The sequence below is a fragment of the Hippopotamus amphibius genome, chromosome 10, assembly GCF_030028045.1.
Source record: "Hippopotamus amphibius kiboko isolate mHipAmp2 chromosome 10, mHipAmp2.hap2, whole genome shotgun sequence".
In the NCBI taxonomy this organism is placed as follows: Eukaryota; Metazoa; Chordata; class Mammalia; order Artiodactyla; family Hippopotamidae; genus Hippopotamus; species Hippopotamus amphibius.
Window position 1 is genome coordinate 29,266,324 of NC_080195.1, and position 24,125 is coordinate 29,290,448.

Consider the following 24,125-nt stretch of genomic DNA (forward strand, 5'->3'; position numbering starts at 1 on the left):
AGAGGAAGATCCCCGGCTCGAGGGAGAGCGGCGGGAGGGAGAAGTCTAGGTTCGGGGCGGGTGCAGGGGACTCGCGGGGCCTCCAGCTGGCTGGCCCACTCCGGCTCCGAGGAGGGCAGGCGGCCTGGCCGAGCATCGGGAGGCGCTAGGGCCTCGCGGACGGACGAGCTGGCGAGGGGAGGGCGCCCTCTCGGGAGGGCGGGCGGGGGCTGGCGGCGGCGCGAGCGGCGCCGAGCCGAGCTGCCTCCATCCATGGCACGGAGCGGCGGCGGCGGCAGGAGCCCGGCGCGATCCGCTAGGTCCCAGCCCCGCGCAGAGCGAGCAGGCGACGCGGCGGGGCCCGGCCTCAACCGGCCCGGGGGCACCGCGCAGAGAGCCGGGCCGCGCCGCTGGGGGCCGGCCGCGCTGCGCTGACAGCCGCGCCCGCGTCCTCCCCGCCGGGGCGCTCGCCGGACATGCCCCCGGGGCGCGGCGGCGGGGACCCCGGGGCTTGCCTCCGCCCAGGGCCCCCCGCCCCGCCCTCGAGCGCCCCGGGCCCCCGCTGAGCACGCCTCCCGCACGCCCGGATCCCTCCGGCCGGCGCGCAGACGGGCCCCAGCGCTGTCGGTCCCCGCGGGGCGATGGGCTGATGGGCGCCGCGGGACGCAGGATGCGGGGGGCGCCCGCGCGCCTGCTGCTGCCGCTGCTGCCGTGGCTCCTGCTCTTGGCGCCTGAGGCCCGGGGCGCGCCCGGCTGCCCGGTCCCCATCCGCAGCTGCAAGTGCTCGGGGGAGCGGCCCAAGGGGCTAAGCGGCGGCGCCCCCAGCCCGGCGCGCAGGAGGGTGGTGTGCGGCGGCGGGGACCTCCCGGAGCCTCCCGAGCCCGGCCTTCTGCCTAACAGCACCGTTACCCTGTGAGTACCCTACTCGGCCGGCCCGGCCCGAGCCCCGACGAGGGGCGAAAGGAGACCAGACGGGAGGGGTGCGAAAGAGGGCACAGAGACCATGCCGCCACTTCAGAGACTCTAGGACAGGCCTGAGTCCAGAAGCCGAGAAGGGAAGCTTGGGAGAAGTAGGGGAAAGAGTAGGGCTCCAGGGGTGTGGCCGGAGGAAGGAGTACTGGGGGGCGGGTGCGCCCCCCAAAGAGGCACCGCGGGCGCCCACTCACCTGCACAGGTGACGGGGAATGCGCGCTGGCGGGACGCCCGCGCCCCTTGAGTGTCTAGCCGGGGCTGCGGTTGCAGACTTCGGGGACCTGCGGTGCGTGGGATGGGGGAAGGCTCAAGGCAGATCGACGCCCGCGGCCCAGTAGGTGGCTGTGGTCGTTGCCACCGCGGACGCGTCCCTGGCTGCACCGGAGGCGTCTCCCGGGTTCACCCCTCGGGCCCGGCTCCTCCAATTGGGGGCGCCCCATCCGACCCCGGAACCTGCCAGCCCCGCTTGCAGCCCCTCTCCCTAGTGCAGGCGGAAGGATGGGCTCAAAAAAGTCTGTCTTTGGGGTGCAGGCGCTTCGGTGTGAATGAGACCCCGGCGTCCCGATTCCTCTAGGGCCCCTCTCCCACCGCGCGCATCTAGTGAAGCGAGCTCTGCTCTGAGTCCTGCATCCCTCCCTCTTCCTCCCCTCCTCGGATATAAGACAAATTTTGGCTGTTTCTCAGCTGACTTCTGCGCGCAAAGATTGCGGAGAGAGAAACCTGGCTGAGAGGAAGGAGGCTGCCTCCCAGCCTCCTCCCGTCATCCCGTTTCCCTCCTTGGCCAGGGCCTTATGAAGCCCTCACTTTGCTGACAACCAGAGCGTCCCGTTGCGCCGCAAACCGATCCCAAGCCTGCTCGATAGGGGTCCGAAGTCCCCGCAACCGCAGGAGAATTAGCGACCCCTCCCCACCGCGGCGATTTCCTGCGCAGACCACGTGCCCGGAGCTCCACGCACGCCGTGGAGTGGAGGGTCGCGCCCTGGCGGCGGCCGGTTCCTTTCCTGTCCTGGATCCAGCCTCCGAGCCGCTTCCCCTTCCCTGTCCTCCTGACCCCAGTGGCGACCGTTTCCCCACCGCCCCTTGCCCGGAGTTGGAGCTGGCTCACAGTCTATCCGATTGTGTCCAGAACAATACAGTAACGCCTCTGGTTGGGTGAGTTCAGAGGCAGCCCGCTTCCTGACAGGACACGACCGGTCAGCCTCTGACGTTGGCCGCCTGGCCTGCATCTTCCCCAGCTGGGGTGGGTGTGTGCCTGTGTGCGCTTTAGCGGGGTGGAAGCCCCGTCTCGGCTCTCTCCCACGTCCCAGCTGATCAGGGATGCGGCCGTGGCCTGGGAAGGCAGCTGCAGCGGCGGATTCAGGTCCCTCTGAGCGTCCACTGGTGCGGAAGTGTCCGGACAGGCCTGGGCATTCCCCAGCCCACTCAGTTCTGGAGGAGAAAAACGCTTGCATTGTGGAGTGGTTGGGCGGGTGTCTGTGTGGGTCCCCGCTGGGGCAAGATAATTCAGTTCCGAGAGGGGTGTGTGTGCCCTGGCTCTTGCGGCCGTGCTCACATGCATGTGTTGGGAATTAGGGAATCTTAGGGGGGGAACATTTAATAGGTGGTTTTGCAGCACATCTTAGAATGATTTGGTAATTAACGTTCTGCAGCCATGGCTAATTCCCACTGACGCCACCCCAAGGAGAGAGCGGGGACAGGGAGAGAATATACTGGGGACAGGGTGGCAGCAGCAGGACTGCTAGGTCACCTTCCCATCCCAAACCATCCGCAGAGGAAGGGCCCTCCTTTTGTCCCAGGCCATGGACCTACCTAGCTTAAGATACCTCCCAAACAAACAGCGCCCCCCCCCCCCCACCCCCTAGCCTGGCTAGACATCTCTGCAGGGACAGCGGACTGGGCAGGGCAGGCCAGAGCAGTCCCTGGGAGCCCTCTGTCCCATCAGCCAGGGGTGTGACTAAAACCAGCCGTGGACATACACCTTAGGCTCTCCGCAGAGGCTCCACCTAACCCTGATCCTGAGTGCACCCCCTCCCCCACGCTGGCTTCTGAAGGAAAAAGAGCGCACGTTCTTCTTCAGCAGAAGCTGGGCAGGGGTTCTCTTCTGGGGACTCAGTCCCTCCAGCAAACCCATCCCTACCCAGCAAGCATCTCGAAGGAAGAAGGAAAAGAAAAGCTGAGAAGGGGCTTCCACCGCTCCAGCCTGGCAGCAAAGAGAGGCTAAGAGCATGAAAACCTTTACGCCCTCCCAAACTCCTCCTCCTTCCTCGTTCATTTTTTCCCCCCAATTTCCCCTTTCACCCCCCCGCCCCGCGCAAAGAAATAGGACTTGGGCCCATCGTCTGCACTACTGCTTTCCCCTCCTCCGCCTCCCGTTTTCCTCCCGAATGGGCCACCAGTTCCCAGTCCCCTCCACACACCATCCTGCCAACGTGGGTCCTGGCGGGGGTGGGCAGGGGGAGACTCAGGTCTCCACCTTGGGAAGCCTGGCCAACTGTTCAGGCAGAGAAATTGCTAGATAAGGTGCCTGTCTGCAGGAAGCCTCTGTCTCTGCTTAGAAAGCTTCCAAGCTGTTCCAGGGCCATCCTGTGAACAGCCTGTTCACCACCTCCACCCTCTTATCTCCACTTCTGCCTTCTGTTTTTGTAGACTGCAGGCCCCATCTCCCCACCCTTGGGTTTTTTTTTTTTTTTTAACTCTAATGGATTTTCATCCACAGTTTTCCAGGAAAGCAGGACTCTTGGCTTCCTTCCTGATCCATCTGCCCCACCCCACCCCCTATTCCCGTGGCCCAGTCCATGGGGCAGCTGTGGGCACGTCCTGTCTAAAGCAGGAGCCTTTATGGGCCTCCCCATGGTGCAGGGGGGGGCAGTTATCACAGGGAGAACCTGGGTGGAGGGAGGGAGACACAGACCACTGTAAGCCCCTCATCCACCCCTGGGCAGCAGCTGACGGGCCTGCCCTCTAGTTCTGGGCTCTGGGAGTTAGAGTGAGGGAGAGAGGGGATGCTAAGGCATTCCAGGAAAGGCCTGATAATAGATAACACTAGAGGGAAATCTATGAGGACCTCCCAGGACATGGGAGCAGGCTCTCAGAGGATACCAGGCTGTGTCATAAATTCCTGGGTCCCTGGGCCGAAAGGGGCCCTAGAGACCAGCAGGTCCAGCCCCTGCATAGACATCTGACAGCTGAGCAGACCGAGGCCAGGTGGGGAGAGGGCCACATCTGGCCAAGAGTCACACCGCTTAGCTGACGCCCAACCCGGTTGGATTTGCTTAGTTTTCCTCTCAGGTGAGAGACTCACTGTTCACCTGGCTGGACTTGGGACCCAATGGACACAAAGTCTGCTTTAAAAAAATCTCTGGTTCCTTCCCAGCAGGACCCAGGCCCTTTTGACCTGGGAACATTCCAAGGCTGGGTGGTGAGGTGGGTGGGCATGGGATGGTCAGTAGCTCCAGATTCTCCCAGATTCTCCCAGAGCCAACAAACCCTCATCCCCTGAGCCTCCCATGTGGGGGTGTTGTCCACCACATAGGCTGCCCCCCTAGGGAAGAAGGGGCATTTGCCACACAGATGTGCCTAGCGGTGGCCGGGGCCCTTTGCTGAAAGTTTGGTGGCCTTCCGGAGCATCATGGGGGGAGGGGAGGCCCCTTCCCAGGCCCCATGCTTAGCCCAGCCTCAGGGAAGCCGTTCTCAAGCACAGACCTCCCTCCGGACCTCCAGCTCTGGACTGGGCCCGCCCATCAGTGCCCCTCACCCCAGCCAGCGGGGTCCAGTTAGGGGGAGTTTGGGGCAAAGTGTGCCAACCGCCTGCACAGAGCCCGAGGGGAGGAGAGAGATGTTGGCTGGAGGGGCGGGCCCGCGTGGCCTCCCCACCCCCTTCGCTTCCACCCTCTTTTCCCCCATATGGTTCTCATAAGGTCTGGGCTCAGAGACAGCAGCCAGAGGAAGTGGCTGTGTACAGAGAGCTTTTGTGCGGGAGAGGAGGGGGAGGGGGAGGGAGCGAGGAAAAAGAAGGGAAGGAGGGAAGAGGCTGGAGACTCCAACACTCTCTCTTTTACCCTCCCATCGGTGCGGGGTCTCAGCTGCAGCGCCCTCACGTGGGCTCCCGGACCCCTCCCACCCCGTCAGAAGTGAGGGGCCCACAAGTCTCTCCAACTACCTCCTTGAGGAGCTGGAGGCTGCCAGCCCAGGTTCCAGGATTCATCAGCCCCTTTCTGGAGGTTTTAGGAACCCTGCCCTTAGGTCACCCGCTTGTGAGGGCCCAGGGTCCCATCTCAGAAGAGCACCAGGCAGAGAGCAGACCCCTCCGTGCTTCACTGGTTGAGTCCTTTTTGCACCAAAAAGACTAGACCTATAATTCAGCACCCACCCACCCACCCACTGGGACCAGGACCTAGAATGGGCTGTTTGGTCTGAATTATTCAGAACCCAGGCAAGAACCCAGCCACTCCTGACCCCCAAGGAAGTCCCTTCCTGCCACCAACTACAGATCACCCCTCTGGTTTGGGATTGGGGAATGCAATCCCTAGTCCTGGTGATTCTGAGAATTTCCCCCAAAGGCATAGGCAAACCAGTGTAATTTGAACCTCACCATAAACTGACCCTTAAATTTGGGGTCATGTTTTTAAAGGGAACGAGGGTTCCTAAGTTTATGCCACATGGGAGTCATTGGGATAAGAACTCTTTCCTAAAGGAGGAAAAGTTCCAGCCACCTCTGAGCTGATGTCTGTCCTTCCATTCAGAGAGCTCTCCTCACCAAAGCCCAGAGAGGGGAGGCGCATTCCCCAATGCCACACAGCCTGGACCAGGACCCCACACTCCCCCATCACCCTGAGGTAGAGCCTTGGCCTCCCTGGGACCAGACAGAGAGCAGGGGAGGGAAGAGGAGGGAAATGGCCCTGGGCTGAGGAACCAGAAGGAAAATCCGGTAACTGCTAGGAAGGGGCTGTTCAGAGGGGCTGTTTATTTTCATTCCCCCAGCCCAGCCGCTCTGTTCTATTTAGAGCTCAGACACTGACAGGACAAAGCTGCCTCCTCCCCTTCCTCCCTCCTCCGGGGGCCCCCATCCTTCCCAAACTCCAGAACATTCCTTTGCTTTTAGGAGCGGGGGGTGGGGGTGGGGGAGCAGAGACACTCTGGAGTGTAGCTAACGCGGGCAGCCTCCCAGGACCCAGCTTCCCCAGCCCTGGGAGTGGGGAGAGGCGGGCTGGGGTAGCCCAGGGTGTGTGAGATGGATGGGGCCAGGTGAGGGGCAGGGGACCAATCTGTCACGGAGGAGCAGGGAACCGGCTGAAGAGAGCGGCCCAGGAGGGAGTTCCAGCCTGAACTTGAGGGGCCAGACATCTCCCAGCTGGAAAGGTCGGAGAGCCCCCTCCTCCCTCTCCTCTCCTCTCTCCGCGCCCCCCATCCCCCAGGGCGCTTTGCCTGCTGGGAACTGTGTGTTGGAGCAGAAACTCCAGACTTCAGGAGACTCAGCATCCAGGATAGGAAAAGACGTTAAACGTATGGAGTGGGAGTCTTCAGTCCAGACTCTTCTTTTACTAAGAAAACCCCCAGAGAAGGGCTGACCTGCCCAAGGTCACACGCTCCCAGCCAGACTCCCGGGCTTCTGCTCCGGGTCAGCCCCTTCCCACACTGACCAATCAGAGCCGTCCTCCCTGGGCCCAGGGCAGGGAGATAACCAATCCGCTTCCTCCACGTGGATAGTGAGCCTGGGAAAGGGGCACCCACCCCCAAGGATACATGTGTACTCAGGGGACCACTGTACAAAATCACTGCACAGGGGGTTTGGTGGGGAAATGGAGGCAGGAGGAAACTGCCTCCTGACTTGGGAAGACCAGGGTTTGTGGACCACCCCCACCTTCTTTGGATCTCTGTGCTCCAGACACCCATCCAGCCATTCCTCCAGTGCCTGCTGTGTGTCCAGCCGGTGCCAGGCAGAGAGAGAGCTGGTCTCTGCCCTCAGGGGCCTTGCAGTCTCACCATGAAGGCTGGATACAGGCTCACAAAGCAGGACAGGAGCAGGGCCTCCGAGCTCCCAAGGAAAACCTCTAATTTATACTTAGGTATAAAAGACTGATAACAGATGGGTCCTTTCAGGTTTATTTATATTTTAAAAGAAACCCGCTTTCTTCGCCTAAAAGCTTGACTCCCCGGTGGTGAGATTTTAGGCATGCGTGCAGGAAGTGTTTAAGGTGGATTGGGAGTAACTTCTCAGCTTCCTCAAACCCGGTGGATACAAGGACACAAAGAGTCCACCCTGTCTGACACATCTTCCTCCCGCTTGCGTGAGTGGAAGACAGGTAGACACCAGGTCTCATTCGTGTTTGTAGTACTGGTGTGTTCCACAGGGCTGAGCATGCAGTAGGTGTTCATGTAGGACTGAAGAATGAATGAGTGGATGCCCGGGGTGAATGATTAAAGCAGACTCAATTCCAGTGATGGGGGCCCCCAAATCCCTATCAAGGCACACTGACCACCCACCATGAAAACCTGTAGGTTAGTCCTCTCCATCCCAGCCCTGATTTCTTGGTTTCTGCCTAGAAACCAAGGATGCCATGACCTTGCAGAGAGGGTAGGTTAGCGAAGAGGACCGCAGGAAGGCCTGTGTGTGGGAGCCATTTCAAGACAGTTTTCCCTCTTGATCTTGACCTCAGGCCCTGCCTGGACAGCTCAGCTTCAAGGCTGAAGTCAGAGGCTGTCTCAGGACACAGCCATCTAAAGTCTGGGGAAAAGATGCCCCACCTGGGTGCCCTCCTAACTAGTAGGAGGCTCATTGACAGGCCTCCGGTCAAGGGAAGGATGGCAGGAGGTGTGGGAGTGCTGTCTGTCCTCTCTAGCATTTATGTCCCCTGCAGTCAGGCTCAGTGGACATGAAAGGCAGCCTTTAGCCTGAGGTGTGTGTCAAAGCAGGGCCCATGGACCAGAGGCAGTCTCACGTTTGGAGGCCCCATTGTCATATCAGTCACGCTGAATTGCACATACATCCTTCATGAAACAGAGCAGTTATTGCTAATTGGCATAATATGACATTTGGTAGTTCTGTAGTTAAGCATTCACTAATTTACATTTCTGGCATTTATATTTCAGTAGAGATTTTTTTTTAGGTTTCAGATTCCTTTGTGGGCCCTGGAGATACTCCAAGGCCCCGGGTACTGTGCCTGTAGGTGGGGCTGGGAGAGCAGTTTCACCTTGATGGTGCAGCTGGTCTGGGCCTGAGGCCCTTTTGGTGTCAATGAGCGGACCACCTCCTCCCCCCACTGATGGTCTCCTGAAGACACTGCCAAGGTGCCTGCAGCAGGTGTTGGAGACGGGGCCCTCCCAGCTCAGAGGGCCTTGGCAATGGCCTAAATTCCAGGCTCAGAATTCCTGGAAAGCACAGGACCCCAGTGTGCAGGCCTGTGGTCCTTGCATCTGTGTGCTGGGGTGGGGTGGGGGTCGGGAGGGTGACATGTATGACTCTTCCTGCATGTGTGAGAACCCTTTGGTTCAGGCATGTGCTGGCCCCACGCCCCACAGAGTGGTACCCACGGGGTGGTACCCACGGGACCCCTACAGGGTCATCTTTGATGTCGGGCTGGGATCTGGCGAGTTCTTGTGGCTGCCCAGAGGCCACAGGGCCTCTGCAGACGCCAGCCACTCGCTCCCGTGGCCTCTAGCCTCATTAGCGGTAACTCTGCTTCTCTTCCCTAAAATAGGACCCGAGCCGGGAGAGAGTTCTGGAATGGACTCAGTGTGCCCCCTCTCCTTGGCCGGATTTCAGATTCTGGGGTAGAGAACAGGGGCCTCCAGGGAGTGGCCCCCCTTCTTGTGAAAATGTGATGTTGGGTGGTAGACGGGGGAGGGAGGGAGGGAGGAAGAAGCTGGGGATGCTGGGCTGGGCGATCCTGGGGTCTCAGAGGCTGGACGCTGGTTGGGATGAAGTCCACCTGGTGGGCACCCTGTGCTGGTGCCAGGGGAAGCTGCTGAGGCTGTCCAGGTGGGCTGGCGGGACGGGAATTAGGAGGGGGTAGAGACTGGCGTTGTGTCTGAGACTCTGGACGGAAGCGTGGGGCCACCCTGCCTGTTTTCCTCCCATGAGAGCCTAGTGTGGTGGGAACATTTTTCTTCCGATTCGAAGAGGCCGTGTGTGTGTGCGCGCGCGTGTGTGTGTGTGTGTGTGCGCGCGCATGCCTGCATGTATATGCGCGTTTCATCCGCCCCATTAGCAGCCCTGTAACTGTCCTACCTGCCCCAAACCCTCTCCAAATCCCTGCCGTCCCCGCCCTGACCATACCCCCAGGGGGCACCTCCAGAGAACTGAACCTACAAGCACAATGGAGGCCAGACAATCTGGGACTAAAGTAGAATCTCCTCAGCCCAATCTAGATTGTTAAGACCAGAAGATCCAATTCTGGGTATTTGAGGAATGAGCTATACTGACACCTGCTGAAGTCTGTCCAAGAAACGGAGATGTGGCAAGAAGGGGTCGCTTGGAGGAGAAGGGTACAGCGCTGTTTGCTTGGTGCCCTGCCTTTAGTGAGTGGCTTAGAGGGTGAGGTACCAGGAACATGTTCTTGAACACAAGAAAAAAAAAATCTCACTTCGAGACTTTCCGGGCCGGCGTTTGCACTGAGCCGGCAGCGTGGGCTGCAGCCAAGCCCACCGCCGCCCCGCTGTGCCCTCTGCTCCCCAGCCCTCAAAGAGCACAGGCCCTGGGGTGGGAACGAGGAGATGATCTGTTCTGAGCCAGAGGCTGGTCTCCATCCTTAGCTCTGCTCCCAGGCCACACACAGGCGCGCACCCACCACCCTGGCAGCCTCCGTATCTCCCCGGCAGCCCAGACTTCCTCCGGAGGAGGTGCTTGCTACAGGGAGACTAGGTCAGGGATAAGGGTTAAAGCCACCAGCCCCTGTGGCTCCTGAGTACTTGCGATGTGGCTGGTCTGAATTAAGTTGTGATGTAAGAGGAGAATCTACACCAGGTTCCAAGACTTAGTACAAAAAAAAAGGGAAAATATCTCTAATAATATTTGTTATTTATATAATTTATATTTTAATTATATATAATAATATATTTATTACATGTTGAAATGATAACATTTTGGATGCATTGGGGAGAAAAAGTATTACAATTAATTTAATTTTTAACTTAAAAAATGTGGCTACTAGAACATTCTAAATTACATATGCAGCTGGCATTGTACTTCTGTTGGCCAGTTCTGGGTTCAATTTGGGGGATGTGAAAAGTGTTCAAAGGTTAAAGGCCAAAGAGTCTGGAGGATGTGGGGTACCTACCCCCCATCACTACCTCTAGACTTGTCCATATCGGGTTCTCCAGTTCGGATCCCAGGGGTTTTAATATCGGGGATTTGGGAGTTGGAGAATTTGTTTAACTTTCTGTTTTCAATTCAATGATCTTTAAACAAAAAAATTTTTGACGAAAATTTTGAGATAATTTTTTTATTAGAAGGTATTTTCATAGTGTAAAATTTTCATTTCTAAAGTCAATGTTTCTCAAACTGGGACCCTCAGACATATTTGCAGGAAATAAGATACTTTTCCCCTCCCTTTAACAGGTCCATACTCCACTCAAGTCTGGCAGCCTTCTCAGGCTTCCCCCTTCATGCACGGGGCTGTGATAACCTGGTTCCCCTGTTCCTCCATCCTTCCATACCCGCACCTCTCCCCCGTGCCCAGCCCCCATCAGCATCTCCATCTTCTCCCTCCCCAAGACCCAGGGAAGGGCAATCCCTTGGAGAGACCCTTGGGGGCTGGGGGGTGGTGCTGAAACAGATGCCCTTTCTCACCCTTCTTCCTGACATTTTAGGACCCCTTCCCAACATCACTAAGGATTCTGAGGGGTCCTCTCACCTTCTCTGACATTTAATGCAACCTCTGAACCTCAGGCTCTGAGGGCGTATGAGGGAATGAGTCGCAGATGAGGTGGGGCGAGCTTGGATTTAAAACTCACACCATCAGGAATGTAAATTGATACAGCCACTGTGGAGAACAGTATGGAGTTTCCTTGCAAAACTAAAAATAGAGTTACCATATGGCCCAGCAACCCCACTGCTGGGCATATACCCAGAGAACACCATCATTCAAAAAGAATATTACTCAGCTATAAAAAGGGATGAGATGGAGCTATATGTAATGAGGTGGATAGAACTATAATCTGTCATACAGAGTGAAGTATGTCAGAAAGAGAAGGACAAATATTGTATACTAACTCACATATACGGAATCTAAAAATGGTACTGATGAACTCAGTGACAAGAACAAGGACGCAGATACAGAGAATGGACTGGAGAACTCGAGGTATGGGAGGGGGCAGGGGGTGAAGGGGAAGCTGAGATGAAGTGAGAGAGTAGCACAGACATATATATACTACCAACTGTAAAACAGATAGTCAGTGGGAAGTTGTTGTATAACAAAGGGAGTCCAACTCGAGGATGGAAGAAGCCTTAGAGGACTGGGGCAGGGAGGGTGGGGGACTCGAGGGGAGGGAGTCAAGGAAGGGAGGGAATATGGCAATATGTGTATAAAAGCAGATGATTGAACTTGGTGTACCCCCCCCCAAAAAAAAAAAAACCAGTGGAGTCAGAACTACTACAAGGTCATCCTCTGGCAGACCCTGGGTCTCTCTATTAAAAATGGGGTGTCTGAACTCTTTAGATGTTAAAAAAAAAAAAGACACATGCACTCCAATGTTCATTGCAGCACTATTTACAATAGCCAGGACACGGAAGCAACCTAAATGTCCATCAACAGATGAATGGATAAAAAAGATGTGGTACATATATACAATGGAATATTACTCAGCTGTAAAAAGCAATGAAACTGGGACATTTGTAGAGACATGGATGGACCTAGAGACTGTCATACATAGTGAAGTGAGTCAGAAAGAGAAAAACAAATATCGTATATTAACACATATATGTGGAATATAGAAAAATGGTACATATCAACCGGTTTGCAAGGCAGAAATGGAGACACAGATGTAGAGAACAAACATATGGACACCAAGTGGGGAAAGTGGGGAGTGTAGCGGGGGGAATGAATTGGGAGATTGGGATACCAAATAGTACACTCTAAATATATACAGTTTATTGTATGTTAACTGTATCTCAATAAAAGTTCCTAAATAAATAAATAAATAAATAAATAAATAAATAAAAAATAAAACTCACACCATCAAGAGCCTGTCAGCAGCCAGGGGCCACCCCAGCCCCACCAGGGCCTGAATGAGGCCATTCGAGGCCCTGAGAACTGACAAGATTATTTATGACTGGCCACCATAGGTAACGTGAAATAAAACCATTCTAACCCATAATGTGAGAATGACGGGGTTCGAGAAAGTTCTAATTATTCATATGTGATGTGCTTTTTGAAATATCCAGGTAGTGTGTGTGTGTGTGTAGCACTTTGGAAACCCAGCACTACCTCCCCGCACCCAAAACCCTCCACACAAGTCACCCTTGAGAACTTGCTGGGAAATGTCACCACTGGAGGGACAGTGAGGCAGGGACCAGAAGGGGAGGAGGGGCCTCTCTGGAGAGGGGAGAACGGAGGAAGGCGATGAGGAGTCCACCTCTTCCCACTAACCCACAAAGCCCCCTTTCACCCTTGCCTGCATCCCGGCCATGGTCTATTTTCCACGTGCCTCTTGAACTTGGAGTAGCATGGATGTCTGGGGTCCTCTCGCTGCCAGTCTGCACCCACCCACTTCCAGTAAGCTTTGGGCAGCGCTCTGACAGCCCCTGCCGTGCCCTGTCCCTGCCCCCTGCTCCAGCCTTACTGTCCAGCCCAGAGGCTGCCCGCTGGAGAGGAGGCCCGAGGCCTGCACCTCTAGCCTTCCCAGGTCCGCTCGCCACCACTCAGAGCAAAGACGGGAAACCCTTTGCCTGAGTGCAGGGCAGGCAAGAGCTCAGGCTGAGAGGCTCATTAAAGCTTTTTAATAAGCAATTAACTCAAGGGATGAGCCCTTTGGCTGGTCTGGAACTCTCTCCTCCCAGCGGGGAGCCTGGCAGAGAAAAGCTGAGTGGGTGGGCAGAGTGGGTTCAGTCAGGAGCTTGAGGTCCCTTTCTGCACCTCCCAAACACAAATGAATAAATAAACAAGCCTCTGAGTGGGCGGAGGCAGAGGCTCCAGCCTGGGCTCCCCCAGGGCCCAGGACTCCATCAATTTCCCGTCAAGGCTGCAGACAGGTTTGGGGATACACCCGCACTCCATCCTTCTGAGTTGGGGGCCTTTGAGGGCGCAGAGGGGTCCTCTTCTGGTGAGGTCCTCAGCTCCAAGAGTGATGGTGACCCTGAAGAAGGGCAGTGCCTCCCACCTGCCCCCATACCTGCTGGGCTTCCTGTTCTACCTGCCAGAGCCCTGACCCAATTCAGACCGTCCTCCCCAGCACTGTCGTCAGGATACTGGGCTGACAGCTTAAGCAAGAGAGAGCTATGGGAGGCAGGAAGGGGGCACTGTGGGCTCCGCTCAGTGATTGCCAGGTGGAAACAGGGCATCACACCTGCACACGGAGCCTAAGTCAGATCCAGGCGGTGGGGGGGGGGGACCCAGGGCAGGTAACATGTCTGACCAGGGGCTCAGTGGGCTGACCAGTCTGCCCAAACCGTTCGCTGGCTCCTCCCCGTGGTCTCCTGGAGATCCTTGCACAACTTCAGGGGGCGCCACTTAGAAGACAACATTCTCCCATCTGTGTTCTCCCTGTTCCTTTAGGCTCTTGAGCAACAACAAGATCACAGCGCTCCGGAACGGCTCCTTCGTGGGACTGCCCCTGCTGGAGAAACTGTAAGTGCTCGGGCAGGTTGGGTCAGAGGTCACGGGCAAGAGGTTGGGCCAGGGAGGGTGAGGAATACTGGCTGCTGCAGGGCTCCGCGACCCTGAACCTGCTGGCCGAGCGGAGCCCAGAGTTGAACTTGACCACCTAGTGGAGGGCTGTGGGGCTGGTCAGAGAGAGACCGGCTCCCTCACCGGTGACAGCAGAGGGAAGTGGGGACATCGCGCTGGTCCAGGCAGGGATGGGGCTGTGGGAAGCTCATTAACGCTCTTTAATGAGCAATTAGCTACGAGGCCTGAGCCCTTTAACTGGCCAGAAACCACCTCCCGCTCCCAGCTGGGGGCCCGGCGTAAAAGGCGGAGGGAGGATTTAGTGTGACTGAGGCCTCCTTCCTCCTTCCCAAAACACAATCAACAAACAAAGCTCCAAGGGGCCAGAGCCCTGGGCTAAGGGTGGGGACAGCGGATCACAGCCGGTTCTCCCCCTCCCTCCACCCCCGCCGCCCTGGCGTACAGCTGCAGCAGCAGAGGCATCCTCGGCTGCCCTGCGGGGCCAGGCGGGCCTCGGACGGCGAGGGCCCTGCTGGCCCGAGAGGAGCTCTTTCGCAGAGTTGGGGACCTGCCTTGGTCACGGGCACGTCCGTGCCAAAGGAGGGGGTTGAATCGACCCCTCTCTCAATGCCCCGTTCAGTTGGCAGCTCCCGATTCACAGCCTGTACAGCAGCCTTGGGTCCTGTCTCCTCCAGGGGACACCTGGACCTCCTGTGTCTCTTGCAGCCGGATCCTTGCCATCTACGCCCACCGCCAAGCCCCTGTCTCCTAGCTCTGCTCCCACATGCTGGGCATTCCCAAGGCCTCCAGCAGGGCCTTGCCCCTTCTAGGACCATTTTGCCTAAAAATCTTGGATCAGAGCAATGGAGGATGCTAAAGAGTAAGGCGGAAGCCTGCTCTCAAAGAGCAAAAGAGATTACAGTCTAGTGAGACCACAGACTGAAGTAGGTTGGGGTTTCCATAAAGTCCAAAGGAGGGATCCGCGAAAGCTGAAAAGTTCAAGGGTAATAGAGATGCAGTGTCTACATTACATGCAGTGTAGATCTTTAACCAGGACAGCAATCTTATGAGGTCGTCTCTATTGTACGCACTTCACCAGGGAAGGGCAAGCCTGTCTCCCAGCCCCCCAAGGGCTGCGGGGAAAGCTTGGTGGCCCGGCTGGGTTAGTAGGGGTGGAAAAGGGCACACCCACATTTAGCGTGGAAAGGCGGAGCATGTTCTGTGGAATCAGGGCATGGGGGGGGGGTGGGAGGGGTCCCGAGATGCTGGCCGTGGGGTACGCACACAGCCGTGATCAGGTCCCACTGACCGTCTGCTCCAACAGGGAGGAAGGGCTGCCACCAAACTGCTATTTAAAAGACTCGTTAGGTACCAACAAATAGGGAAAGATTTTTCTCTCCCACAAGCAGCTAAGCATTTAGGAGCAGTGATTCCTACGCTCAGCGCAGGCTTGGTCTTAGAGGACTGAATCGCCAGAAACCAGACGCTCCCTCCTGGGATCTTTTGAAGAAAAACTAACCACAGCTGCCCACAGTCCTTTGCCCTGGCCAACCAGGGCCAGTCACCGCCCAGTGTCTGTCTCCCTTCTTAGCATGAGCTAAAGCTGCCTGGAGACTCCTGAGGCCTCTGGGACATCTTCTCATCTTTACCCTCTCTCCTCCTCCGCCAAAACCCGCTGGGTCTGCCCGCTTGCTGGGTCTCCTGGGTCGTCCTTCAATTTCATAAGAGTAGATTTTCTTTCTCTTTATTTATTTGGTTGCACTGGGTCTTACTTGCGGCAGGTGGGCTTCTTAGTTGTAGCATGCACGCGGGATCTAGTTCCCCGACCAGGGCTCGAACCCGGGCCCCCTGCATTGGGAGCATGGAGTCTTACCCACCGTGCCACCAGGGAAGTCCCTCAGGAGGGTAGGTTTTCTGATGAAGATGGGAAGATGGCCCTCTCCTTCCCCACCACACAAACCTACCCAACCGGACCCCTCCCCGCAGCACGGGGACCCGGGTCACTGTGCTGTAGGTGCATTCAAATCACGGGAGGCAAGCAGAGTGGGAGGGGAGTCACGACTGATGGACTAAATGCTGAGTCACGTGATGAGAAAGGGCACTAGGGTGAGAATTCTAGGTCCTGAGTTAGAGCCCCTGCCCTGCTAGGAATCGTCTAGTCGTTCGCTCTAGAGATGTTTCCTGAGCCCCCTGTGCGTGCCAAGCTACGTGCTAGGCATCAGGCGTGAACACGGTAGGCCAGGTGCCTGCTCCAGGGAATTTGCCCACCACGGACGGGACCCAGAAAATAGCAAAGAAATGTATAATAGGTCAGGAGACCACAAATGCTGCAGGGAAACACAAAGCAGCAGGGGAAGGGGGCCAGAGGGCACTGGGGTGGGGGGTGCTGTTTTATGCAGTGAGGGTCAGGCCTCACGGGAGGTGATGCAGCCCGAGCCCTGGGGAGGGAGGAAGCTGGCAGGCAGGTGGCTGTCTGGAGGCAGAGGCAGCGGCAGGTGGGAAGGCACGGGGGTCCAGTCTTTCTGAGCTGGAGGCACAGAAGGGCACTGTCACTGGGGAGTGGCGGGAGGTGGGGTCAGTGGCAGGCCTCCCTTTGGGGCCTCAGTCTCCTCATCTGCTAAAAGTCGGGGGGAGGGGGAGAGTCCCTGGTGGTCCCGTGGTTAGGACTCCACGCTTCCATTGCAGGCGGCATGGGTTCAATCCCTGGTCAGGGAACTAAGACCACAAAAAAATGTGGGGGAACGGGGTAGTTTGTAAAGTGCATTCTGGATTTAAAACTCTATGACCCTTGGGTGTGTGTGATACCCACAGTGCTACAGGAGAAGGAAAAGAGCAAAAAGCCCAGTGATGCAGCCGGGCTTTCAGAAGAGGGGAGGCCTCTGGACAGAGGAGGTGCTGGGTTCAGCAGGTGCCCACACTTTCCTGGGATGGAGAGGCAGTGCAGGGGCTAGAGGAGCCCAGGGTCTCCAGCCTGGCTGGTCACCACGTATCAGTCAGGCTTCTCCAGAGAGACAGAACCAACAGGAGATGTATGTGTGAGTGTCCTTATATAAATAAGCAAAGAAATTCTTTCTTTATTATTATCATTATTTTTTTGGCCACATCACGCAGCTTGTGGGATCTTAGTTCCCCAGCCAGGGACGGAACCCAGGCCCACAGCAGTGAAAGCGCCGAATCCTAACCACCAGACCGCCAGGGAATTCCAAGACATTATTTCTTTATAAAGAAACTTATTTTAAGAAAATGGCTCATGTGATTGTAGGGGCTGGCAAATCCAAAATCTGTAGGACCGGCCAGCAGGCTGGAAAGGCAGGCAGTTATTGATGCTGCAGTCCTAACTCAGAACTTCTCTGGGAAACCTCCGTTTTTGCTCTCAGGGCCTTCAACTGATTGGATGAGGCCCACCCATGTTAGCAAAGGTCATCTCCTTTACTTAAAGTCAGCTGATTGTAGATGTTAACCACATCTACCACATACCTCCACAGCGGCACCTAGATTACTGATTGATTAAGTCACCGGGTGCTATAGTCTGACACATAAACTAATTGTTACAATCACTACCCACCACCCCAGAGGTGGGGAAAGGTCCTGGGCCTGGGCCTGAAGATGCTAATTCCTCAGGTCAGAGGGGCCTGGGAATTGTTTCTAAGGTATGCAGGCGATTCTCATACTCATCGGGGTTGGGAACCAGCAGACCAGATGACCCCCACACTGTGGGCCTATTCATCGCAAATGAGACGCCGTGGCCTGGCGTAGAGTTGGTGCCAGGAAACACTGATCTCTCTGTCCTTTTGGACTCGGCCGTCCAGGCTGGAGCGGCTGAGCCCACGGCAGCTTCACATCCCACAGTCTGCGCAGCAAGTCCCGTGGGAGTTACCGGCCTGCCTGATAACTGCGTAGGTCCGGGCTGCTCCTGAAAGTGCCGGCATTGCCGGCCCGAGCTGAGCACCCCTCTGGCCTCTGCGAACGGGTGGGGTGTAAGTGGGGGAATCCCCTGTTTTGTAGGGCAGGGCCCTGAGGCCGGGAAGGGGACACAGGGGTTGCTGAGTGGGAAGGTGCCTGAGATGATCCTATGGGAGGACTCGTGCTCCGGACTGGGGTGGGATAGGGAGGGCGGGGGACACACCTTTATCCGCCAGGCAGGCTGGACAGGAGAATCTGAAACAGTCCAACAGAGTTCAAGGCCATCCCAGGAGTGTGCAGAAGGGCCCAGACGTGCGTGAGGCCCTGTCTCTGAGCCCTCCTCAGGGGAGCAGGTGACAAAAGGACACAGGGCTTCACCCTGGAGTGAAAAGAGACTGGGATTGAAGTCCACCTCCATTATTTAGCTTCTGGGTGCCTGTCCAAGCCTCAGGTTTCTCACCCAAACAAGGGGCAAGGCACAGCCCCCCTGACAGGTGGTCATGGGGGTAGATGAGTTCAACCAGGGAGAGAGCAGGGGACAACTCGGGCTCTCGGTAACCGGCTGTCCCCTGCTTCTCGGAAGAGTTCCAAGAGGCAAGAAGTCACACCGGCCACCCTCGATCGCTTACATTCGTCCAGAGCCCCCAGCCCAGGCAGGCGGTTGTGTAGGTGAAGTGCAGGTGCGGAAAGGACTCGCGGATGGATGGATCGCTTCTCAGGTCCCTCGCACCTCTGCCCAGATCCTCCCCGCTGGGTCAGCAGGGAGCCGGCCACCAGAAGACTTTCCCGGCCTCCGGGGTGCCCCGGCCCCAGTGAGAAAGCCCCCAGACCGGGGACCGAGCCGGCCGCAGGGCAGGCAGCCCCCAGGAGAGGCCGAGGGAGCCCGGGACTGGCCGTGCAGGCCTGCGTGCGGATCTGTGTGGACACACGCCCCAGAGGCCTGTGCACGCCTGGAGCAGAGGGCCCGGGGCAGGAGCCTGGACAGCCCCAGGATGATTTGTCATTGCCTAATGAGATTAATGAGCCCCGGGGGCTGGTATGCAGCGATGCTGGGGCACTCATTAGACGCAGATGCTCACGGGAACGATGGGGGGGTGGGGGTGGGGGTGGGGGTGGCGTGCCGCTCCCCCGCCAGGTGGTTTCCATTAATCTGTGGGCGGGGCCGAGGGTAAGGCGGCCGGGCTCCCGCCCTCCTCCCCTCTCCCCCCTCGCGCCGGAGAGGAATGCGGCGCAGAGGCTGCCCTGGGCTCTAGCGAAGCCGAGGGCCGGGGAAGGGAGGCCGATGGGTCCGGGGACAGCCCTCCTGCTCGCCGATGTAGGCCCAATGCCTGGCACAGGCTGTGTGCTCCATAAATACCTATAGGATGAGATCAGACACGAGAGGGGGCCCCCCCGGCACGTGGGGGTGGGAGGGAGCCGAGGACCATCTGGGGTTTCCTGCTGGCCCCCAGAACCTCTCCCTCTCCCCTCCCCCCAGACAGCCTCTGTACCTGCGGGGGCGTTCTGCCCACTCCTTAGCCAGACCCCCACTTTCTAAGGAACCCTGAAAGTCCTGGAGGGAGGGCCCAGGGGAGCTGCTCTGTGGCCTCCAAACCTATAATTTGGTTTTCAAAGCCACAAGCAGGGAGGTCTGTGGGGGCCAGAGACAGCCAACTTCGTGATGCCCCACCCTGTCCAAGCGAGGGTACACGGGCACGTGTGCGCACACACATACACACACACACACAAGCTCACACACTGTCATACAAACTCACACACTCACTCCCAATAGCCTCAGTGAGATGTCATTTACTTACCATAAAGTTCACCCGTTTAAAGCGTAGGATCCAATGGTTTTGAGTATGTTCACAGTTGTGCCCTCCTCATCATAATCTAATTTTAGAACCTTTTCATCATCCCACAAAAACCTTGAATCATTAGCAATCACTCTCCGTTCCTCCACCCCCTCTTTCCCAGCCCTAAGCAACCGCTCATCTACTTTCTGTCTCTATAGACTTGCCTCTTCTGGACATTTCATGTAAATAGGAATCACACACTATGTAATCTTTTATAACTGGATTCTTTCAGGAAGCATAGTGTTTTCAAGGTTCACCCGTATTATAGCGTGTGTCAGCACGTCATTCTTTTTTTAAGGGCAAATAATATTCCATGGTATGAAGATACCATATTTTGTTTCTTCATTCATTAGTGGATGGACATTTGGGGTGTTTCTACTTTGGGACTTATGAATAATGCTGCTGTGACTATTCCTGGGTGTGTTCTTGTGTGCGTGTATGTTCACTTCTCTTGGATTTGTACCGGGGAGTGGAATTGCTGGGTCGTATGGTAACTTTAACTGCTGAGCTGTTTTCCCAAGTGGCTGTGCTATTTGACACTCCCATCAATAATATAAGGATTCCAATCTCTGGTTTTTAAATTAGAGCCATCTTAGTGGACGTGAAGTGGTCTCTTATCATGGGTTTGATTTGTATTTCCCTAATGGAGTTGAGCACCTCTTCGTGCATTAATTGGTCACTTGCATATCCTCTTTGAAGAACCGTCTGTTCAAGTCCCATGCCCATTTTTTTCAGCTGGGCTATTTGTCTTTTTATGATTGAGTTGTAGGAGTTCTTTATATATTCTGGATAGAAGCCCCTTATCATGTATATGATTTGCAAATATCTTCTCTCATCCCAAGGGCTGTCTTTCACTTTCTTGGTGGTATCCTTTCAAGAGCAAAAGTTTTAAATTTTCAAGTCTGACATAGCAATGTGCTCTCTTATGGCTTGTGCCCGCACGCTCAGTGTTACACACTCAGCTTCCTGTGCTGCTGTTTTCCCAAGAAGGGCATAGAGTAAGATTTGCTCCCAGGGATCTCCCGCCCCCCAGCTTCTGCCATAGGGGGTCCTTCTCCTCCATGTGGGCAAGATACAGGGAGAGGGGTGTATCTGGATCCAGGAGCCTGGTCTGGACTGGGTGAGGGGGTGTAGGGAGGGAGGTTCCACACATAAGCTACATTTTCTCCAGGTTCCAAGACCAGGGCTCTGTGGAAGCAGAGGTGGGCAGGAGATTCCACATCACAGACGCATCTGTCCGTCTTTGTGACCTCACCTAAGAAATGAAGGGATCCAATGAGAAAGTCCAGAGCAGGGGTTTGTAGCGGGGTTCCACAAGCCCCTGAAATCAGATGCACAATGTTGGCAAGTAGTGCCTTCTTCTGGGGCCGGACTCCATCGCGCCCATCACATATTCAAAAGGATGTGCTAAGCAGGAAAGGTGCAGAGGGGCCTCTCAGGTCCACAGAAACATCCAAGTTCTATGGTAGCCCTTCCTCCTACCGCTAGGGAGGGTACAGCCCCAGAGCTGCGTCCCCCACCTTAGGGACCAGGAGGCCTCAGCCGCCCAGGGGCCAGAGATCCCATCCAGCTATCGGCTCAGCCAGGAGCCACCCCTGGCCTGAGCCCCTCCGGAGAGGACCCAGGATGGGTTGGTCCGGGCCAGCAGGCCAACTCTGAGGGCACTCCGTCCGAGGGCTGCCTTGGTCACCCCGGAAGCCACTGTGCAGGGGTGAGACAGGGGTCGGGACTCTGACACTCCTGGAAGCTCCCCTCTCAGGAGGCCCCGGCCGGCCTGGGCTGCAGGAAGCGCAGGGCAGGAAGGGGCTGGGCCCGAGCTGCTGCCTTGCTCCCATCTGTAGAGCATCAGTGGGGCAGGCGGGTGGGGGATTCTCGAGGGGAGCCGGGGAGGAAATGGGAATAAACACAGGGAGCAGGGAGGGAAGGGGCGGGGGGCTGTGGCCTGGGCCCCTTGGCAGCCCATGAAGGGAAGTGACACAATGAGGAATGTGTTTCCCTCTGTCCGTCCCCCGCACAGGGTGGGAGGCAGAGCCCTGAGAATGGCCAGACCCCAAGAGGGGCCAGGGGGCACAGGCTGTGCGGGCGGGGGCCTGGGCGGCAGGGAGGGGGGAGGGAGGACGGGCAGGAGGGGCAAGCCTGGGCGGGCGCTCTCCCCACCACCTCCAGCCTCCACCCTGCAGGAGCCTTCTAGGTTCTCACACGTTCCCTGCCTGCACATTCCCTGCCTGCACACGGAGGGTAGAAGTCATCCCTCTAGGAAGTGGTCCTTCTGGTGGCTTCCTCTTCTTTCTCAAGGCGCCCCAAGGTTATGGAGGCCAAGTCCTTGGTATGAGAGGGCACTGAGGTGTGAGGACCCTGGGCCAGGGGCAGGGCTGGGCAGGGCTGGGCAGGGGATTTGTTTCATTTCTCTCTGTCTGTCTCTGTCTCTCTGTCTCTGTCTCTCTGGTCTCTCTGTTTCTCTCTAGATGTTTTTGTCCCCAGCTGGGACTGTCAGTGTGAAAACAGGCCCCCTGGTGGGAGGGCACCTCCGCACCCTGGACATCCATTTCCTCTCCCCCCAGCAGGGAGCTGGCTCAGTTCACCCCCTCCCACCCGTAATCCAGAGCTGCCCCTGAGGCTTTGCCCTGCAGAGCTGAGAGCCCCGGCCTCCGTCTGGGCTGGGGGGTGGCAGGGCCTTGCAGAACAGGCTGACCCCACCAGCCAACGTAAGCTGGTTATTCCAGGACCCACCCCCACCCTCACCCTCTGCCTCATAGTCTCCCGGGTGCTTGGGTGGGCCCGAGAGGATGTTGGAGAGGATGTTGGAACGCAGGGAGCAAGCCCGGAGCCCGCAGCTGCCCCCCCCCCCCACCCCAGGTGGACAGCAAGACCTCCTGGCAAGGTCTCCGTGGGCTGCGAGCCTGCTCTGGTGTGGCTCAGGCAAGACCCAGGTGGCCCTTGGGTAGGTGGGCGAGTGGCCAGTCAGCCTGGCCCCTCTCCCCGTGGCTCTGCCCCGCAGGGGACGGGGTATGGGGCAGGCCAGGGGGCCGGCCCTCACTTTCGGCCTCAGAGGTCCCAGAGGGCTGCAGGGTCTGAGGGGGATCTGGGGCCAGGTGGGTACTGGCCAGTCCCCAGCGGGCAGGGACTGTCCCTTCCGTCTTGCCCCTGCCACCCCTGGGAAGATGTGACAAAGGGGAGGGCAGGTGACCCTCTGGCCATGCAGTTGAGTTTGAGCCACAGACTTTGGGACAGAAGCTACTCTGACGACTCACCTGCATTCGCTCCCCCTGGCGGGTGACCCTTGGGCCTGTGGAGCCTGGGGCCCCCATCTTCCGGCCAGTCTGTGACCCACGGGAGCCCAGCCCGAGGTGGCACTTCCCCTGCCACCTTCTCTCCGCACTGTGGGCTCCGAGGAGACCTGGGGGGAAGGTGGCAGGTGATGCCCTCAGCCTCAGCTTCCTCACCTGAGGGCTGAGGGGCGGGGCTGGGTGATGGACCCCCGGGGCAGCATCCTCCAGGTCACCAGCCAGCCCGGGACCTTGCCGCACCTGCCAGGCGGAGCGTCTGCAGGATGGCGCTAACGTACCTCCTCGCAGCCAGGCTCAAGATGGCCTTACCTTGGTGTGGAAGTTGACAAAGGACGATAACGCCCATTCCCAAATGGTTCTACAGCAGCCCTGAGAGACTGAGCAGCTCAGGGCGGCTCTCTGCTGGCTCCTCTCCGGTTTCCGCCACGTCCGCCTCCTCATCCGAGGCCCTTCCCACCCCTCTCTCCGTGTCTGCATCCTCCCTGATGTTTGGCCTGGGAGCCAGGGAGGCTGAGGGGTACCCATCTGAGGGCCCGCGTCCTTCATCCCGCATCCTTCATCCCGCCTCCCAGCCTGCGCGGAGCAGAGCAGGGCTTGGGAGGGAGACCGAGGCCCCTCTTGCCTCCCACAGGGACCTGAGGAACAACATCATCAGCACCGTGCAGCCGGGCGCCTTCCTGGGTCTGGGGGAGCTGAAGCGCTTGTGAGTGGCTTGTCCTCAGCCCAAGGTCCCAGCCTCCCCCCACCCCTGGAGGAGCCCCCTCGAATCCCACCTTTCCACTTGCCCGCCCTCACGGCCCCTCCTCCCCACACAGGCAGGCTGGGGACAGACAGTTCACACCCCAACCCCATCTCCCTTCTCTCCACTGCCCACACAAGCCCCAGCCACACGCGTGTGTCCCTCACAAGCGGATCCGTGTGCTACCGCATGGCCGGCTTGCTGAGGTTGTGTGTGTCTCTCCAGAGATCTCTCCAACAACCGGATTGGCTGTCTCACCTCTGAGACCTTCCAAGGCCTCCCCAGGCTTCTCCGGCTGTGAGTGAGGGGCGGGGTGGGGGGCCCGCATTGTCATCACTCACCTCCCCCTCCTGTGGCCCAGGGAGAGCCGAAGATCGCATCTCCCCTTTCCCTGCAGAAACATATCTGGAAACATCTTCTCCAGTCTGCAGCCTGGGGTCTTTGATGAGCTGCCAGCCCTCAAGGTTGTGTGAGTATCCTTCCCCAGCCAGAGCACTCGGGCCCCTGCTTCCTTCCTCTGCCCAGGAGGGGGACCCACAAACACGGTGACCACGTGGCCAGCCTTCTGAGGAGGCAGGACAGACAATGG

General features: G+C 57.6%; 1 protein-coding gene across 1 annotated transcript in view; it reads left to right on the forward strand.

Annotated features, from left to right (window-relative positions):
- Positions 1-247: 247 nt before the first annotated feature.
- Positions 248-24,125, forward strand: part of ADGRA2 (adhesion G protein-coupled receptor A2) — a 35,302-nt gene continuing 11,424 nt past the window's right edge. The window contains exons 1-5 of the mRNA XM_057697216.1: positions 248-891; positions 13,662-13,733; positions 23,429-23,500; positions 23,762-23,833; positions 23,934-24,005. Coding sequence (XP_057553199.1) covers positions 629-891; positions 13,662-13,733; positions 23,429-23,500; positions 23,762-23,833; positions 23,934-24,005 — 551 coding nt within the window. The 5' untranslated portion in view covers positions 248-628. The remainder of the gene's footprint in view (positions 892-13,661; positions 13,734-23,428; positions 23,501-23,761; positions 23,834-23,933; positions 24,006-24,125) is intronic.